Genomic DNA, 16,049 nt, shown 5'->3' with positions numbered 1-16,049 from the left:
AGCCACTGATCAGCAAATTCAATTTGAGGTGAACAGGGATGTTGGAAGATTGTTAACGTTAGCAGGTATAGATGCCTTTTTTTGGGGTTTTTTTTACGCCACTTTGGGATCTGAGCGAAGACCGAGTACCTTGTTTTCTAAAAAAAAAAAATAATAAATAAGCGACAAAGGGAATAAACTCTTTTCAGCTAACTCAAATGTTTGTTCACTGAATGCAAGCTGCTCTTTCTGTGAAGTGGCAAAATGCGTACAAAAGTGGTCTATAGTACATATTTTTGTGTGTTGGTGTAGCACAAAGGTGAACGAGCAAGTCGCCAACTATGAGCGGGGCTATTTTGTTTTTTTCATTCATCTCAATAAATTGTTCGGTGGGGGCAAATTATGGCAAAGTAAAGTTTGGCAGCGGTGGGATTCGAACCCACGCCATCGAAATGACTGGAGCCTAAATCCAGCGCCTTAGACCACTCGGCCACGCTACCGTCGTAAGGCCGAGGAACGTTGCTCTCTACAGACGCAACTAGAGACCGGCGCACTTTCTTTTAATTTACATCAGAGCATTTCAATTCAATCAACGCTACTAATAAGCAACAAAAACATAAATAAAATTAGTCCAAAATAAATAAAAGTGCAAAGCGCTCATGTTGCCTTCTTCCAAAGTATGTCACTGTACAAAAACAAAAAAGGATAATAATAATAATAATACAATAAGCTAATTATTACACTCAGCTTTTCATCCTCTTATAACATTCCAACTTTTCTTCTCACATGACAGCTTTCGCGTGTTACGCGTGGGCGGAAAACTTGCGGATTAGCACTACACATTGAAATACTTTTGACGTAAAACCAAATAAAACCTCACTGGTTTTAAAAAGCACCAAAACAAATATTACAGAAATCCTCTTACTATATAATAATGAACTTTTTCCATCATATTTCTTTTTTCATAATGTTATGTATAGCCCCTGATAGGAAATTTGTTGCCCACCCCTGGTCTAAACAAACAATGCCTTTTTTTTTTTTTATACTGTCAATATTTCAAGTAATTGAGGGAGAAAAAAAACGCTCAACAAAAAAAGATCAGTGCTGACTGCCGAAAGCGTTTTAAGTATAAAGTCGGCGCCGTGTGGGAGACGCCCGAAGCGCCCGGAGGGTTTGAAAGCAAAACCCACCAACAAAGGGCGCAACATTCCAGGACCACGACCGATACGATCACACGGCAGACGCGTCCCTGACAAGTCGCTTCTCGTGCAGGTCTTCTTTGGTCTTCTGGATGCAGGTGAAGATCTCCTTGAAGAGGACTTTGTACTCGGGCTCCTGCGACCGGGCGGCCAGTTCTCCGGCCGAGCCGGAGAGTCGGCGGCCCGGGCGAGCGCCGCGGGACGCCTGCACCGACTTGTGGGTCAGCCCCGCGTTCGGCCGCTGACACCTCTGGAGCAGCTCGTCGTACTTCACCTACGAGAAAAAAAAAATATGCACGTTCTGCACAAACGAGCTGTACACTGTTCCCCTGCTACAGTAGATCACATTGTTTTATACATTTTGCAATTGCCTATAGATGTCTATCTCGATGCCACAAGATGGTGACAAAGCAATACATTTGTCTAAATGGAGCTCCTCGACACACTTCAACTCAGTTCATTGGCACTGGGCCCCTAAAGTCTTCATTCATGCGCTTCAAAACAAATCAAAAATGCTTAATTATCACAATCGAGTCGACTGACCTCCCCCCCCGTCCCTTCTCACACAATGGACTATTCCATCTTCTTCCTGCGCATGTGCACATTTGATTCGGGGGGGAAAAAAAACATATTGGCACAATGTGAGGAAAATGAAGCAGAGTTATCCCAGTGGAGCGCAGACGAGGAGAAGGTGAGAGGGGGGAAAAAAAGAGCTTTTATGAAAACTAGCAAAGATTTCAACCTTTTTCATGGTGAGATGATATCAAACACGCGTATGCGATAACAGCGACAGCTAGACGCTCTTGCCAGTCGCGGTAGCGCTGCTGTCGGTGTCGGCCGAGCAGGATGCAGTCGAGATGAAGCGCAGAGAGAAGCCAGTGACGCTTTTCATCACAAAGATGTGAAATGGTAAACCATGTTCAATGTTGATTCATGTTCTTATCAATTACAGTAAAATGATGCAGATGATTTGCTTTTTAGATAATAATCCTCAAGAAGGCTATTAAGGACTTTATCTAGCTCAGGATAGAGGACAATTTGCTGAAATCCACACTTTGTAGTTGACGAACATCACTGTTCAAAACCTTTGCAGCGCACGGGCGACGAATTGTGGCGCTCCAACCAACCTGCAGAGCGCTGTACTGCGCATCCACCTCATTGAGCAGCGAGATGCCCCTCCGCTTCACCACATCCGCTCGCCTGGCGCACATCTTGTCGTGATCGTCGGATGCGTTCGCAGAGCTGTCGCTGTTGCGTCTCTGCCGCCGGCGTTGGAACTTCTTCTGGTCCTCGTCTGCCTCCTCCGACTCACCGTCACCCTCTTGGGGTTTATTTTCGGAGGTGAAGAACACGGTGTCGGGAAGGAGGAGCTGGCCTGGCTTCCTGCTTCAGGTAGGATGAGAGGTGAACATAAAATCAGGCCCCTAAAATAGTTACTTGCTTGGTCGCCTTACTTCAGGCGTTCCCCAGGGCTTCGTTATCGGCCCCTTCTATCCATCATGTACCATTAATTTATGCAAATCTAATCATTTTTCCACGACTTCACAGATGACACGCAGCTCTAGATAAAACCACCCGAAAACGCTTATTGTTGGTTTATCCCCACTTATTCAAGACTTTTGAAGGTTGACAAAAAAAAGCGAACTGTGCCCCTGGAGTGTAAATCAAGCCTTTTGAAGTTGGTGTGCTTAACACTCACCTGCTGGCACAGTCGGCGCGCCACAGGAGCCTCAGCTGCTCCACTTGGACCTCCAGCTCTGCCCGCCGAGCCCGGCAACCCGCCGACAGGTCGAGCCGCCGCTCCAGGTCTCGCTTGTCTTCGGCCGCGAGCTCGCCGTCGCGCTCCGCCGCCTCCCGACGGGTCTTCTCGGCCGCTAGTTGACCCTGGAGAGCGTCGACCGAGCGGAGAAGGGTCTCGTGCTCCTCTTCTGGGTCTCGCCGTCGATCTCGATCGGAGACGGATCTCTGCGGCGACCGCAATCCCTCCGTTTGTCGCCTACGGTCGGGTCCACACCTGAGCTGACACAAAGTAGTGGTGGGTGGGTTTTGGAACGCGTGTCCCCTGCGATAAACGAGGGTTCACTGTACCCGTCACGGCGCTCGTCGTAGAGCTCTTTCAGACAGGAAACGCTCTGCGCGGCGAGGTCGCGTCGCTGCTCTTGTTTGTTGCGCTCCGCGAGCGCCTCCAGCTGGTTCTGCAGCCCCTCTACGTGCGTTTGAAGCCCGTCTATGGACTCGGCCAGACTGGAAAGAGACAGAGCGAGAAAGAGCAATGACTATTTTCCATTTGACTGATAAGTGAACCATATAAAAATCCCCTTGTAGTCATGAGGGAACGAGCTCGTTGATCGTGAACGCGGCGGCGTTTGCGATCGTTCGTCTAAATCACCATTTCAAAACTGCATTTGATGCTTACTTGGGTTATCTTGGTCTGACATTTACATTTACAGCTGAAACATTCATGTGGGGAAACTACGCCCAAAAAAATCAAAAGAAAAAATTAAATTTAACTTTGACAACACCGTATGCAGAGCTTTTTGCCGGACTTTTTAGCCCATTACATAAGTATCGAAGACTGCGCTAGTCTGACCTGTTGATCTTGTTCTGGGCCAGGCGTTCGTCCTGCACTAGTCTCTTGTTGCCCCGCTCCAGATCCCTGGTGGAAAGGTCGAGCTGCTCATAAACTTTGGCGTGCTGGTCGTTCATGTGACGCAGGAGCTCCACCTGCTTGGCTAGGTACTAGTGCACAACAAAAGGAAGACGTTTCCATGTTTAGGTCTGTTAAGGTGCCACCTCAGGCTCGGAAAGCGTTCCCAAAGCTTCTTGTTTCTCCAAACCATTTAACGGGCAACCAGCAACGGGTCTGGATTGTCACACCGCCCCGCGAACGCGACGTTTTCAGAAGGTCATTAGCGAAGGATGAGCGTTTGAGAGACGCACGGGGATTACCCTAGCGAACCGAACAAATCACCAAGCTCGCACGCTGCAGGAAACAAATGAAGGCTCTTATCTTCAGTGACCCGCTGCAACCTGACACTTTCTTTTTCATTCAGACTTTCTGGATACGCGAGACCAAAATCTCGGTCTAAATACAGCGCAACGTCCGACTTTGACTAATAACATTGTACAATTTGAAACCGACCAAAATATTTGCAACGAAATCTCTGTTTCGATCCCGATCCTTGTTGTGCGGCCTCATTCAGAAAATCACATGCTGCTAAACAGAACAACAACAGCAATGGACAAAACACCGCTCTTGAACGGTCAACACCACTGATGACTTTCTCACCCACTCCGCGTGTGCGTGCGCGCGCCCGCGCGTGTGTGTGTGTCACCTCTATTTCGAGCAGCTTCTCCCGGTTGGTGGAGTACATCTGCTGCAGCGCCTGCTCCAGCTCGCGGTTGCGGTCCAGAAGCGTTTTGCCGAGCTTGGCGGCCAAATGGAGATCTGTCCCAAACAACGGGAAAACGTACTTGAACTCGTCGCAACACAACACGCGTCCTGCTGCCGCACACGGATGAGTCCGAGGAACGAACGCCGTGCGCGCCGCTTCCTTTGCCGGCGCTCATGCTTTTCAACATCACAATCTAGTTTGGAAATATTCCTACAGTCTATAGATTCAGTTTTATCCTCTCGATCAAGTGTGGGCTCGGGGGGGGGGGGGGGGGGGGGGGGGCACATTTGATTTCTTTTCAAAAACGGACAGATCCCCATAACGGACGCCCACTGTTTGCGTTGGATAGGGACTGAGCCAGAATGAAAAATCAGCAGATAATTGATGACCATTATTATTGCATTGCAAAAAAAAATCTTTTTTTTAAACCCCAAAAATTATTGAAAAGTGCGGCTAAACCGACAATAAGCGTTTTTGGGGTTGCCCCCCCCCTTCCCAAAAAAATAAATAAATATATATATATATTTTTATTCTTTTATTTAAAAATTGGAAAACACAATGCGCATAGTTAAATATACTGCGTAGTGGAACATCGGTTCATAAATGTATTGAATTTGTTCCTTTAACGTTGGCAAGCCGATGCCACGGGAATTGTTGGAATTGACTTGAAATAACAACTGTAAGCGTAGTGAACTTCCAAGTCTCAATAAAGAGCAGTTAACATCAAAGTGTTTGATGACTGCGAAGGTCTTTGGGGCCGTGTCATGTCAAAGTTAGCAGGAAACGGCGACTCACGCCACGGGGACGGGCAAACGCGCTAAGGCGGAACGCTCTTCGGACCGAGGGAACGCCCGCGGGAATAATGAGGCGGACGCGCTCGGCAACGGAAGATCAAGCCACGCAAACGTCTTGGAGAGTCTCGCGTCGGCAAACAATCGGGCAATGAGTAAGCGATCGAGAAGAAGTGGCGGGCGGGACGGGAAACGGCCCCTCAACAAACAAAGTTAGGTTGCAGCGCTGTGGAGTTCAACACACAGTTGAGCACAGAAATCGGCCAAAACACACTTTATGAGGAAGAAATACCACACTGCGCAATATCTTAGCCTTCTCGCGCACGCCACGGTGCGCTTTGATGGCTGCGTTGCATCGTGGGATGCGGCGGCCATTTTAGGCGAGCCGTATCCACGGTTTATGTGAACAAGGCCGTGTTGTCCCGCAGAGCGACTGAGGGCCTGGGGAAGGCCATTCAAGATTAAACCGCGGACGAAGGCGGACCCGGGAAGACTTTCCCCTCTCTCGGTGCGGTTAACACTCGCCGGCGCGTCTTTGACGGAGGAAACGCAAAAGGTTGTCGCTTTCATTTACTGGTTTGCATCTATGTTAAGTGCTTTTGGGTGTTGGGGGGGAAAATGCGACACAAACGTGGTTTATTATTATTTCAATAGTTCAGATGGTAGATGCGCAGCAAGATCAACCCAAAATGATGCGTGAACCCAAGGAAATGTTCTAAGACAATTTCGTTTGTAAAGCGGGTTGTCCGAACACTTTTATGGAAATCTCATCAAAATGACAAAAAAAATTAATATATCACTGGCTACTATTGGTCAGTTAGAGCGACCAATCGGAAATGTTGACTACGGTTTGACACACGTGCCGTTTTTTTTTTCGGTTCGCTGAAACGCTTTTGGAGACGCGACGATTCCGCCCAACACCAGCGGCAAGTAAAATTGTTGATCTTACTACTATTAGTGATTTGACGTAAAAAGAAAATGCTAAATATGTTTTAAGTAATGCAACAAATACCACGTGATTCTTAATAATGTAAATGCTCGGAGGGCCGGATTAAAGAACAGAGGAGGTCACATGACCCCCCCCCCCCCCCCCCCGGGGTTAAATAATAAATAAGTACAGAAAGTATTCATTTCTGCCACATATCAGAATTAAAAAGGTTTTTTTTTTTTTCAGCATTTGAAAGTGCAGCCATTAAACATTCTCTCCAACTGTGATGGCCGCTAACCTGCGCACCAACAAAGAGCCAATACACACAAAAACTCATACATTTCTATTTATAGACGGTTTATTTTATTTTCGGTAACCCTGCCTGTTAAAGCTCGACTCTGACAGTGCAAGCAAACTTGGAGGAATTGACTGAAAAGCACCATCTATGCCTGCGACGTGTAGTGACAAGCGGAACAATTCAATGCTCTTCCGCTAGATGGCGGAAGATGCATAATCGACTTTTGGTTTGGTGGCGCGAGTGTAAGATTGTTTTCAACGTAAACAGCAGCAGCTCTGACCGTGCTCGAGGTCCCGTTGAGCGCACCACGAAGCTCCATTCTTGTCCACGTCGTCCTCCAGAATCCCCTCAGTTAACATTTGGACGAGTGGGAGAAAGGAAGAGAAGCCCTCAGCTGCTCGCTCTCTCCCCGCAACTTGCAACACGTCCGCGTCCGCCCCTTGTGTTGACGAGAGCCACGTGGCACGTCGCGAATACACAACGACGACCACCAGGTGGCGACCGATAGAAAACTAATCATGATCACGACGCACTGAATCGTTTATGTTACCGTTTTATACTCTGAAGTCATGGGAAATTATAAAAGTGCTAAATATATATATATATATTCTTAAAAGTTATTCTTAAACGTCCAGCTTCGCGTTTCCGGTACTTATACGGCCCAATCAGCAAGTTGTTATTATTATTATTATTTTATTTTTTTGTATTATCGTACTATTGAAAAAAAAAAAAAAAAGATACAAATAAAATAAGAAAATTCAGTCTTCTTTCCCCCATTCAATGTTGTGAGAGAACGGCAAATTATAAAAGTTGAAGAGATTTTTCTTTCAATTGAAATAGTCGGTCGTAACTTCCGGGTTTCCGTTTCCGGTATTAATCATTTCCGGAAGTAAAAGGGGCGAAGCGTTTCGACCAATCAACACGCGGCCCAGATCGACGCACCGCCCGCTGGACAAAAGTTGTGTTCAGGATGCAATCTTGTTCAATGTTGGCAATTCAACTGGAAGAACACGTGGTTCCGTTTCAGTTTCCTGACTTTGTGTAACTAATGATGGCCAGCCAAAAGTGCGTTTGACGGCTACCTGACAGTCGGGCGAGCGCCGGCATGGCGGCGGCGGAGGCGAAAGGCGGCGCGAGGCAGACGCGACGCTCAGCGCTCCGCCCGGGACTCAACCCGGCGGCTCTGGCCTACGCCATGACCACTTTGGGTTCCACCATGATCAACAGCATATTCAGCTTCTACTACGTGAAGCTGTTCATCAACGAGTATCAGATATCCGAGGGCGCTTTCCACCGATCACAAGTGAGTGTCACCATGTTGCGCAATATGCGCAGTCTTAAATTTCGAGCGTGATGATTTGTGCTCGTCCCCGGACGAAGTTGGTGTACATGCTGTGGAACGCCATCAACGATCCTCTGTTCGGATACCTGCAAGACAACTCCAAGGCGGCGTGCTGCGCCCAGCGGCGTCTCTCCATCCTGTACGGCGCCCCGCTGTACGCGTTGGCCTTCCTCATCGCCTGGTTCCCGTGGCGGCTCTACGCCCCCGGCGACTGGCTGAGCGGCGTCCACCTGACGGTGGCGTTGTGCGCCTTCGACGGCCTGCTCACCTTCGTGCTGCTGGCTCAGTGCGCCCTCTTCGCCGAGATTTCCGGCCACCACCGGAGCCGACTGAGACTCGTCAAGTATAGCCAGGTAAGGTTTGCGGTGGGAATCGCGGGAAGATATCGCGGTACAGCCATTACGAGACATATCGGTGCGTGGGGAGAAAACATCGCACAATGTGTGTAAGTGAAGAATGTCGTGGAAACGCGTTCTCGGCGCGTTGAATCGACTCGACTGTTTGTGCTCCGAGTTGGAGGCGCGCCCCGAAAACGCAGTTGGTGTCATTCTTTTGGAATGCAAAAAAGGGATAGTCGCTAGTTTGAGTGTTGACATGGACGGGACTTGTTGGAGTCCAACTTTTTTTTTCAGTCCGAGTATTCACTCTCGAATACACACCTATATCGAGCGCAGATAGCATCGGCGCTTTTGATGCATACCATTCCAATGAACGCCGAGACCTTCCATTTCTCTTGGACGCACATGATGATTCGCCGATGTGGCGAACCTTCGCAGCGTAGCGCCAACTACTGGCGAGGAGGACTATGTGTCAGATCGTTCTTCCTTAAGTATGGGGGCCGGTATTGAGCCGACGCGTGCCTCCCTAATGAAGACAAACGTAAAAGCGTTGTCGTGAGCGCCTTCTTCCCGATTTCCCAGGTGGCGTCGCTGCTGGGCTCCTCGAGCGTGCTCTTCTGCGGGCTGCTGTCCAAAAACATGGAGGACTTTGCGGCCTTCCAGGGGTTCACGGTGACGGTGGCCGTCCTGAGCTGCGGCTGCATGCTCTACACGGGCCTCCGCAGCCGCAGCCAGTTCGACGACAAAGCGTCCGAGGAGTCCCGCGACTCCGAGTGCCCCCCCGCCACGGTGAAAACGCTGACGTGGCAAATCCTCATCAACGGGGACTTCCGGCACTTTGTGCTCATGAACTTTTTCCAGGTCTTCATGCTGGCTTTCTTTAGTAATTTCACTCTGATCTTTGCCGAGCACCTGATTCCTTCGGAAGTGCTTTCGTCGCTGGCCAGGAGCGTCATGTACGGCGCCGGATTCATTTGCCCTCAGGTAGTTTCTTGAACTTAAAGCGCACGGTGAGCACGTCGTGTACGTTTCGCGTGTAAAATCCAAATGACTTCTGTCCACCGCAGCTGCTGGTGTTGAGCTGCGACAGACTTCTTCACAGCCTCGGCTACTACAGGATGATCCTGTACACCTTCTACCTGGAGGTCTTCATGGGGGCTTTAATGCTCGCGCTGGGTCCCCAGAACTATCGTATCCTGGCATTGTTCCTCACCCTGAGCATGTAAGAGAGAGATTTTTTTTTTCTTCATGAGAACGCCGGGGTCGCCCGCTGGCTCACCGTCGTCGGCCTCTGCGCAGGGTCTTGGTGCAAGCCACCTTCAGTCTGTTCAGCTTGCCGCTAGCGGATATCATCGACACCGACATGCAGAAGTACAAGCGCAGGTAAACGAGCGACACACGTTATGTCGCCTCAAGAGTGAAAGTGTTTTTGTTTTTTTACAAACCAGAGTGAAACTAGTTAGGTTGGAAGTCTGTTTGTTTGGTTAAAAATGGATCGTTGTAACGAGTCGGTGCAGAAGGAACAGGTCCGCCACGAAGGTACGTTGGCGTGCAGATTCAAAGTCCAGGAGGTACCACCACTGTACACGTAAATATGGACGATTTGTGGTGGTTGTGGGAGAGCATTTGATTGTTGTGCCTGTCCCTATACATATAGATAGATGAACAAATAAACGTTATTTGGAGTGACTGAATACATTTGGCACCAACGAAATCCAAATGAAATGGGTTAGCTTCCTGTGGCAGTGTTGGGCATCAGCGCTTTAAAGGTTCCGGGTCCTTCTCTATTCAACTTCTGTTCCGTAATTTGTTTCTGTTGGAGAGCCGTCGAGTTGATGATTGCCAAAGTTAAAACAACAACTCGGGTGCAATGTGGACTTCGGTGCAACCCGCGAGCTCATTTCTTATTTTTGTAATGCACTTTGAGTTACAGCACGCTTTGTTTTCAACAGTATAAGGCGAACAAAGTTTCTGATTCATTCCAACCTACTCGTTTTTTTCTAATGCATTTAAGTAAAGATAGGAAAATGGAACATTTTATTGAATGAATATAAATGAAACTATTTCAGTTTAGCAAAGCTACTTATTTCAAATGAATGTATTATTGATTTCCTGCCTTTTGACAAATGACTACTTTCCATCTTTTAGGCAATGCTGAATGAAATGATCATGAATATTTAAAAAAAAAAGAAAACCTAATGTATTCTATTCCCTTGATTTCTACGCATTTGCTATATATTTTTTTGAGCGGATTCAAAGACAGGCTCCCATATGCGCGCTAGTTTAACGGTGCCAATGGTTGTGTTGCGTTTGCAGCTCCCCGCTGTCCTCGATGGTGTTCGGGACCAACGCCCTGTTCACCAAGCCCGCGCAGTCTCTGGCGCCGATGTTAGTCATCAACATTCTCAACCAGTTCGGCTATGAGCAGCTGAAGGATGCTGGAAGGGACATCAACCCAAGGCAAATACATCATCTTGCTCTTAAAATGGAAACAAAACACTTGAAGCTAGCTAGTAGCCTGTTTGTGATTCTCCGTAGAGTCACGCTCGTTGTGCTCGTTTAAGGTTTGCCTCTGGAAACTGCTTATTGGCGTCAAAAGTTTGGACTGGAGTTTTGACTCACCACGCAATTGATTTGAACTTTCTCAGACAAGTCCCGCTCGGTGTCGTCAATTAAATAGAATTCGGCGCGGTACAAAGATTGAAAAATTCCGGCTGAATGTTCAAAGTTGTTGGCTTGAAAATTGACAAGATTATAATACTATGTCAGAAGAAGCACATTTTCATGTTTTAAAATTCGTCCATCACACGTCCGAGTTGAGCATTCAACTATCACGTTAAGAAATGTTAATTTTTAAAAGACCTCACGTGCCCGCGATCTGCCCGTTGACAACAGAAGACACGGCGGCTGAAATGAATGATTTAGATCGTCCAACATTAGCTTTAAATACAGTACGGAAAACTGGACACATTGAAATTGAAATACATTCAGAGTCAATGAATTTCATTTTGAACTCCAACTGTGTGTGCCGAAGCATTTTCCCCCGACACATCAAATGAAGAATGATGTCTCCTTCGCAGAGAGTTGGAGAGTCTGCACAGCGTCATGTTCTACATGGTGTGCGCGGTGCCCATGTGCGTCGCTGCCGTGCAAGTCCTGGCGTGGAGGCCCTTCTCCATACGCAGCAGTCACACCGTGGACAGCAAGTACATTGACAGCTAGGAACAATACCGAGGACGAGGCCTGACCGTCCTCGCGTTGGGGAAATGATATTCACAGGTGACTCGTAAATGTGTGGCTATTTAAGATGATCGGGGGGGTTTGAAAGGGTGAGGGGAATGTGTACAAAACCTGTAATCTAGCTTCGTGTGAAGATGTGTGACCCCCAGGCAGACTCCATATCTTAACAATTTCAGTTAAGTCAAATGTTTGAGCAGAAAAGATAAAAAAAAAAAAAGGGGAAGATCTGGATGTACATAGTGCCGTTTTCCCACCGTCGGCTTATTAATGAGCCTCCTGAGTCCCTGAATAATTCTGCAGTTGAAACCCGAGTACAGATCCCAAAGCGTACCGTGAAGCTGGTTGACTTCAAGTTGTTGTATTTTCCAAACGGGACATAAAGCTCCGCACGCTTCGAAGAGGTCTTGACTCGGAATGGGAACGGAAAACACTTTGTTGACAGCTTCTTCGGTTAATTCCTTCAAATCAACAGACGACGTGCTTCGAAGCGCAAGCTAATTACAGTACTAGCATCTTCTTGGATTTAGAGTTTATTGGTTATGTATTATTATTTTTTTGTCTTGATAAGCTTTTTTGGCCTTTTGGGGCATACAATTTTTTTTTAACACTTAATATGTTGTAATTGGTTCGACTTAGGACATTCCATCACCATCCAATTGGAGAATATTCCTTCGATTGTTTTTTTTTTTTTCTTCCCCTAGCCGGACGAGTCAAAATGATATTCTCTCAAGTCATTCAAAATGTGAGCAATTTCCTATTTGCCTAAGCTGATGTCTAAACGGTAAATGGAGTGCACTTCAGCCAAGTGGAGCGAAGTTTCCATTTGCCAAATTGTGTAAGTCAACAGGTTCTCCCAGGTGCTTGTTGGCGTGCGTTCAGGAGGAATTCCAAGATGTTGCACGCACCATTTGGAGATGACATTACAACTTTATATCTTCCTTGTACGCAGTCCAAAAAAAAAAGTGGCAACTTAAGTTTGTGTTTCTGCCTATTTGGCTTCCTGCTGACGTCGGGCAGACGGACTGGACCATTGGGATTCATTAAATGGGGAAAATCAATTCCTGTGTCTGCACCTTTTATCCAGAGTCTGGAACTGTTCACCTCAGTTGAGTGTCATGGGATCAAATGTGCCTTGTTTGACGTGCAGAATGATAAAGACTGTCTTGACCAAATGACAAGCACAAGTTGGCTTTAGTCTTTTATTGAAAAATAGGTTACTCTTCCCGTCTTTGCCGTTCGCGCTGCCTGCACAGACACGATTCACACTCGCATACAGAAAGCACGAGGAGGCCGAGAGGTTTACGGACATTGAGTTTGTTTTTAGGATTTTGCCTTTGAGCACCAACACACTGCAGTTCAAATTAACAATCAAAACGAGGTTAAAGCGTCGGATTTGTAAAAGATGACCATTTACCATTATGGAATCAGAAGCATTTTTGACCATTTTCAGCAAAGTTATCAGGGGAAAAGTAGAAATCAAAGTGTTTTTTTTTTTTGGGAATGGTAGGGCCTTACTAAACGAATGAAAGAATATGCCACGAACGAACGTACAAATGTTTCCTTTTATATATTGAGCATTATTGGGTTAAATCAATATAGAACAATTTCGATGAGGTTTGTTTTTCGAATTGCACGGCAGACTGGATCAAATGCGCTCATGGGCCGCCGCCGTGTATGGCCGCATCGTGCACAATTGGCCATTGAGAGTCCCTGTATGTGAGCGTACGATGGCAAAACCGTAAAAAGCGCGCGTGCCTTCCGACGAGCCACATTCGCAAATTGGTGTGACGTCTCCCAGTCCCAGAAATAATCAACATTTGTTCAATGTTCTTTTTTTGTTTCCACTTCTGTCCAGAAGTGGAAATGAAAAGGTGCAACGCAGGGCGTCTTATAATGCACGTCTTACACATTTTGATAGATGTCATCAGGCGTGATATTTAAGTCTGCAGCAGGCACCTGCAAAACATAAATATGTCAAAATCTCACGACAGAAATGAGCACAGCTCTCATCCGCATACCGTACCTGAACCGGCGCAGGCGCAGGGTTTCTCCTCGCCGTCTGTTTGCTCCTCTTCACCTCGCGTCTGTGGTGCATCTCTTGCAGCACATCGTGGAATATTCTTGTTTTCCTTGTGCTTTTCTGTTAACACCCCCAAAAAATAACGCCTTTATTTGTGCTTCGGCTCCGTTTACATGATGTTCACGGCAGCCCCCTTTGCCCGGAAACGTAGCGCGCCGTTCTGTCACGGCTCTTTACGGATGCAACGTGGACGCCGGGCAGCTTTGAAGCACGTTTGCGGCGCCGGCAGAGCGGAATGAAGCTCCCCTGCCGGGCCCGGCGTCAGCGTGTCTGGCAACATTGCCGACGAGCGCTTCACGAGGACTAAGCCATCTCTTGCGCTAAAACGAGCCAAAGAGCACGTTCAACGGGATTGCCGCGGCGCGGCTTAGCTTTAGAAGTGGCAAATGTGATTCACCGGGGAACAAATACGCTTCCTCCCCTACTAGCTACCCCACTTTGAAAAGGGACTGCCGGGGCCATGGCGAATCTAGCGTAAATGTAGCGTTAGTGAAAAGAAGTGAGTGACTGATGGTGGTGTAATGCAAACGTTATTTCCTGTTCTGTACCCCTCCCCCGTCTTGTTTGACCTTTACTCTGAATTGTTTATACCCAAAGCTCAAAAAAATGCAAACGCATAAACATAGAACTGACCTTGTGGCCTTTGTGTGTCCGTCTGCAGTTGCATATATTGAGGCCGTACTGAAACGTACACAGAGGAACGTGAGGCTTCAAAATGCATATTTAGTGTATCGTAACAAATACACAAAAAGCGCTTCGCATACGTTACCTTCTTTTGAATGCTAAGCGTCAGTGTTGCCGAGCTGTAGACGGCCAGGACGACGAACGTTAGCCACAACAGAACGTGACCCACCATGAGCTTCGTCTTTTCTGGGAGCACAAGCAAACTTTAGGAAAGTCGATTTTTTTTCTCACTTCTGCATAAGGGGAAGCCCAACCTTGGGCAAGTTGCTGTTGTATACCGGATGATCGGCGCGTTAACCTCGGATAACCCCGGCTGCAATAATAACCAAATTGACCAAGCGATGTCAGAAATCATTAATAACAAAATAATCATAAACGTTAGTAGTTGTTGGCAGAGGATGAAGAAAATAAGCCTGTGAGTATTGTTGGACTGTCTACACACCGCAACATTTTTGCTATTCATTAGCTGCCCGTCTATGGCATTTTGCATGAAGCTAAATGGACTGATCTATGTGGTTGCTTTAAACGCGTAACGTTTCATTCTTTGGGGTTTCCCTCAAGTGGGAGTGGCAATAATAAATCAGAATTTGTGTTCACCATCTGCTAAACTGCCGCCAGTTGCGAAGTGAATTGAGTTGACTGCCGCCATGCAGCGTTCCTTTCTCAAATTTATGATCGCAATTCAAAGCAAAGACAAAAACTCTGGGAAAAATCATGAATGGGATCGATCGTATCTCACGGCACCTCCGTCCGCTTCTTAAACCGAGCAATAGCCGTAAAACGCCTCTTGATGACAGTATCGTTTCCCTCTTACGTGGCAGCAGGCATCATCAAAGGGTGAGGGAGTTTTACTTTGCGTTTTATTATTCAGTTGTTCACGTCTCTAGCTTATACAATAGTTGTCTAGGAATGTTAAAAGGAACGTCCGCTCGTTACTACCTTACCCTTCACAACAAGAGTCGTTCCCAGGCCGACGTACTGCGCCCCCGGTGCCGGTTCGCCCTGGACCGTGGCGGCGCAGTAGTAAACCCCGCTGTCGTTGGCGGTCAGGGACATCACTTGTAAAGTGGCCTCTTGCAGGCTGTACTTGTGGCGCTTGTGGGCCAGGTCGAGACGGCCGTGGGATTTGCGCTCGAAAGCGAACCACTCGTAGCGGAGGCCTCGCGCCGAGCAGTCGGGATGCACGTAGCACCGGATCACGGCGTCTTGTCCCGGTTCGTGCCAGATGACGCGGTTTGGTTGTGACAGGCACCTCTGAGGTTCCGCCGCACCTTCGGGAACACATTGACGAAGTCAAATGCGGTAGCGTCGTCAATAAAAGCGGCATCTGTATGTGACGTGTGTCAAAGGTCGAGCGCGTACCTTTTGGCGGCAGGCAGGTGAGAGAAACGAGAGAAAGCCAAAACAATGGGACCATGTCTGCGGACGAACAGTGAATGATCTCATGACGGTGGGCACGAGGCGTAAGCGGAATGGGTAAATTCCGCTTTCTCAACAGCGAGTTCCTTCCTGTTTCATCCCAGTGAGCAACAAGTGTCTTCGCAACAAAACTAACCTGACATTGGAACTCTGTTCTACGAAGACTGAAGGCAGCGTTTTCCCAATTAAAACAGTCCAAATAAATAAATAGTAATAATATATGTATAAAGTATAATGTGCTGTATATATTATACAAGGCGAGGCTGCTTTGAGCGACCTCCGTGACAAGCAAATCCTGTGAATAGTTTGAGGCTGATCCTGGACAGCCACGTTTTGAGCGTGCGGCGGGCCTATTG

The 16,049-nt window shown here is 47.5% G+C and overlaps 3 protein-coding genes and 1 non-coding gene across 5 annotated transcripts; 1 reads left to right on the top strand and 3 right to left on the bottom strand.

Moving 5' to 3' along the window:
• Window positions 1–397: 397 nt before the first annotated feature.
• On the bottom strand, window positions 398–479 carry trnal-uag (transfer RNA leucine (anticodon UAG)). Its single transcript has one exon. It is a non-coding gene; the product is annotated as a tRNA-Leu (tRNA).
• A 43-nt stretch (window positions 480–522) lies between these two features.
• On the bottom strand, window positions 523–7,278 carry cdr2a (cerebellar degeneration-related protein 2a). 2 transcript variants are annotated; one of them, XM_061750524.1, is made up of 7 exons: window positions 6,871–7,278; window positions 4,514–4,626; window positions 3,769–3,917; window positions 3,267–3,422; window positions 2,878–3,192; window positions 2,306–2,561; window positions 523–1,452 (listed from the first exon to the last, which is right to left on the bottom strand). In XM_061750524.1, exons 1-7 carry the CDS (start codon window positions 6,947–6,949, stop codon window positions 1,210–1,212), a joined length of 1,311 nt encoding a protein of 436 aa, XP_061606508.1. In that variant the 5' UTR covers window positions 6,950–7,278; the 3' UTR covers window positions 523–1,209. The 2 variants fall into 2 exon arrangements, with proteins under 2 accessions (XP_061606508.1, XP_061606507.1); XM_061750523.1 differs by having other exon boundaries at window positions 2,306–2,564; window positions 6,871–7,271.
• Window positions 7,279–7,488: 210 nt separating this feature from the next.
• Window positions 7,489–12,568, top strand: mfsd13al (major facilitator superfamily domain containing 13a-like). Its single transcript, XM_061750520.1, has 7 exons — window positions 7,489–7,893; window positions 7,971–8,285; window positions 8,853–9,254; window positions 9,338–9,492; window positions 9,570–9,653; window positions 10,587–10,730; window positions 11,351–12,568. The coding sequence occupies exons 1-7, from the start codon at window positions 7,696–7,698 to the stop codon at window positions 11,490–11,492; spliced, it is 1,440 nt and encodes a 479-aa protein (XP_061606504.1). The 5' UTR covers window positions 7,489–7,695; the 3' UTR covers window positions 11,493–12,568.
• A 127-nt stretch (window positions 12,569–12,695) lies between these two features.
• On the bottom strand, window positions 12,696–15,567 carry si:ch211-139g16.8 (immunoglobulin superfamily member 6; the record flags this gene model as incomplete). Its single annotated transcript, XM_061749955.1, has 5 exons — window positions 12,696–13,466; window positions 13,534–13,650; window positions 14,224–14,271; window positions 14,360–14,460; window positions 15,219–15,567. Coding segments are annotated over 5 exons (669 nt in total), but the record flags the coding sequence as incomplete, so codon positions are not given.
• Between the last annotated feature and the right edge of the window lie 482 nt (window positions 15,568–16,049).

This window comes from Phyllopteryx taeniolatus, chromosome 16 (genome assembly GCF_024500385.1).
Source record: "Phyllopteryx taeniolatus isolate TA_2022b chromosome 16, UOR_Ptae_1.2, whole genome shotgun sequence".
NCBI classification, from domain to species: Eukaryota; Metazoa; Chordata; class Actinopteri; order Syngnathiformes; family Syngnathidae; genus Phyllopteryx; species Phyllopteryx taeniolatus.
Note: the sequence above shows the minus strand (reverse complement) of the source record. Positions and strands in the feature narration are given on the sequence as shown.

Excerpts from the sequence above, each read along its gene's own strand:
- mfsd13al (XM_061750520.1), top strand. The coding sequence starts at position 7,696 with ATGGCGGCGGCGGAGGCGAAAGGCGGCGCGAGGCAGACGCGACGCTCA. Across the intron at positions 9,493-9,569 it reads TTGTTCCTCACCCTGAGCAT|GGTCTTGGTGCAAGCCACCT; the intron begins GTAAGAGAGAGA and ends GCCTCTGCGCAG. Across the intron at positions 10,731-11,350 it reads GGAAGGGACATCAACCCAAG|AGAGTTGGAGAGTCTGCACA; the intron begins GCAAATACATCA and ends TCTCCTTCGCAG.
- cdr2a (XM_061750523.1), bottom strand. The coding sequence starts at position 6,949 with ATGTTAACTGAGGGGATTCTGGAGGACGACGTGGACAAGAATGGAGCT. Across the intron at positions 3,193-3,266 it reads TACGACGAGCGCCGTGACGG|GTGTGGACCCGACCGTAGGC; the intron begins GTACAGTGAACC and ends GTGTCAGCTCAG. Across the intron at positions 1,453-2,305 it reads CGCAGTACAGCGCTCTGCAG|GTGAAGTACGACGAGCTGCT; the intron begins GTTGGTTGGAGC and ends TTTTTCTCGTAG.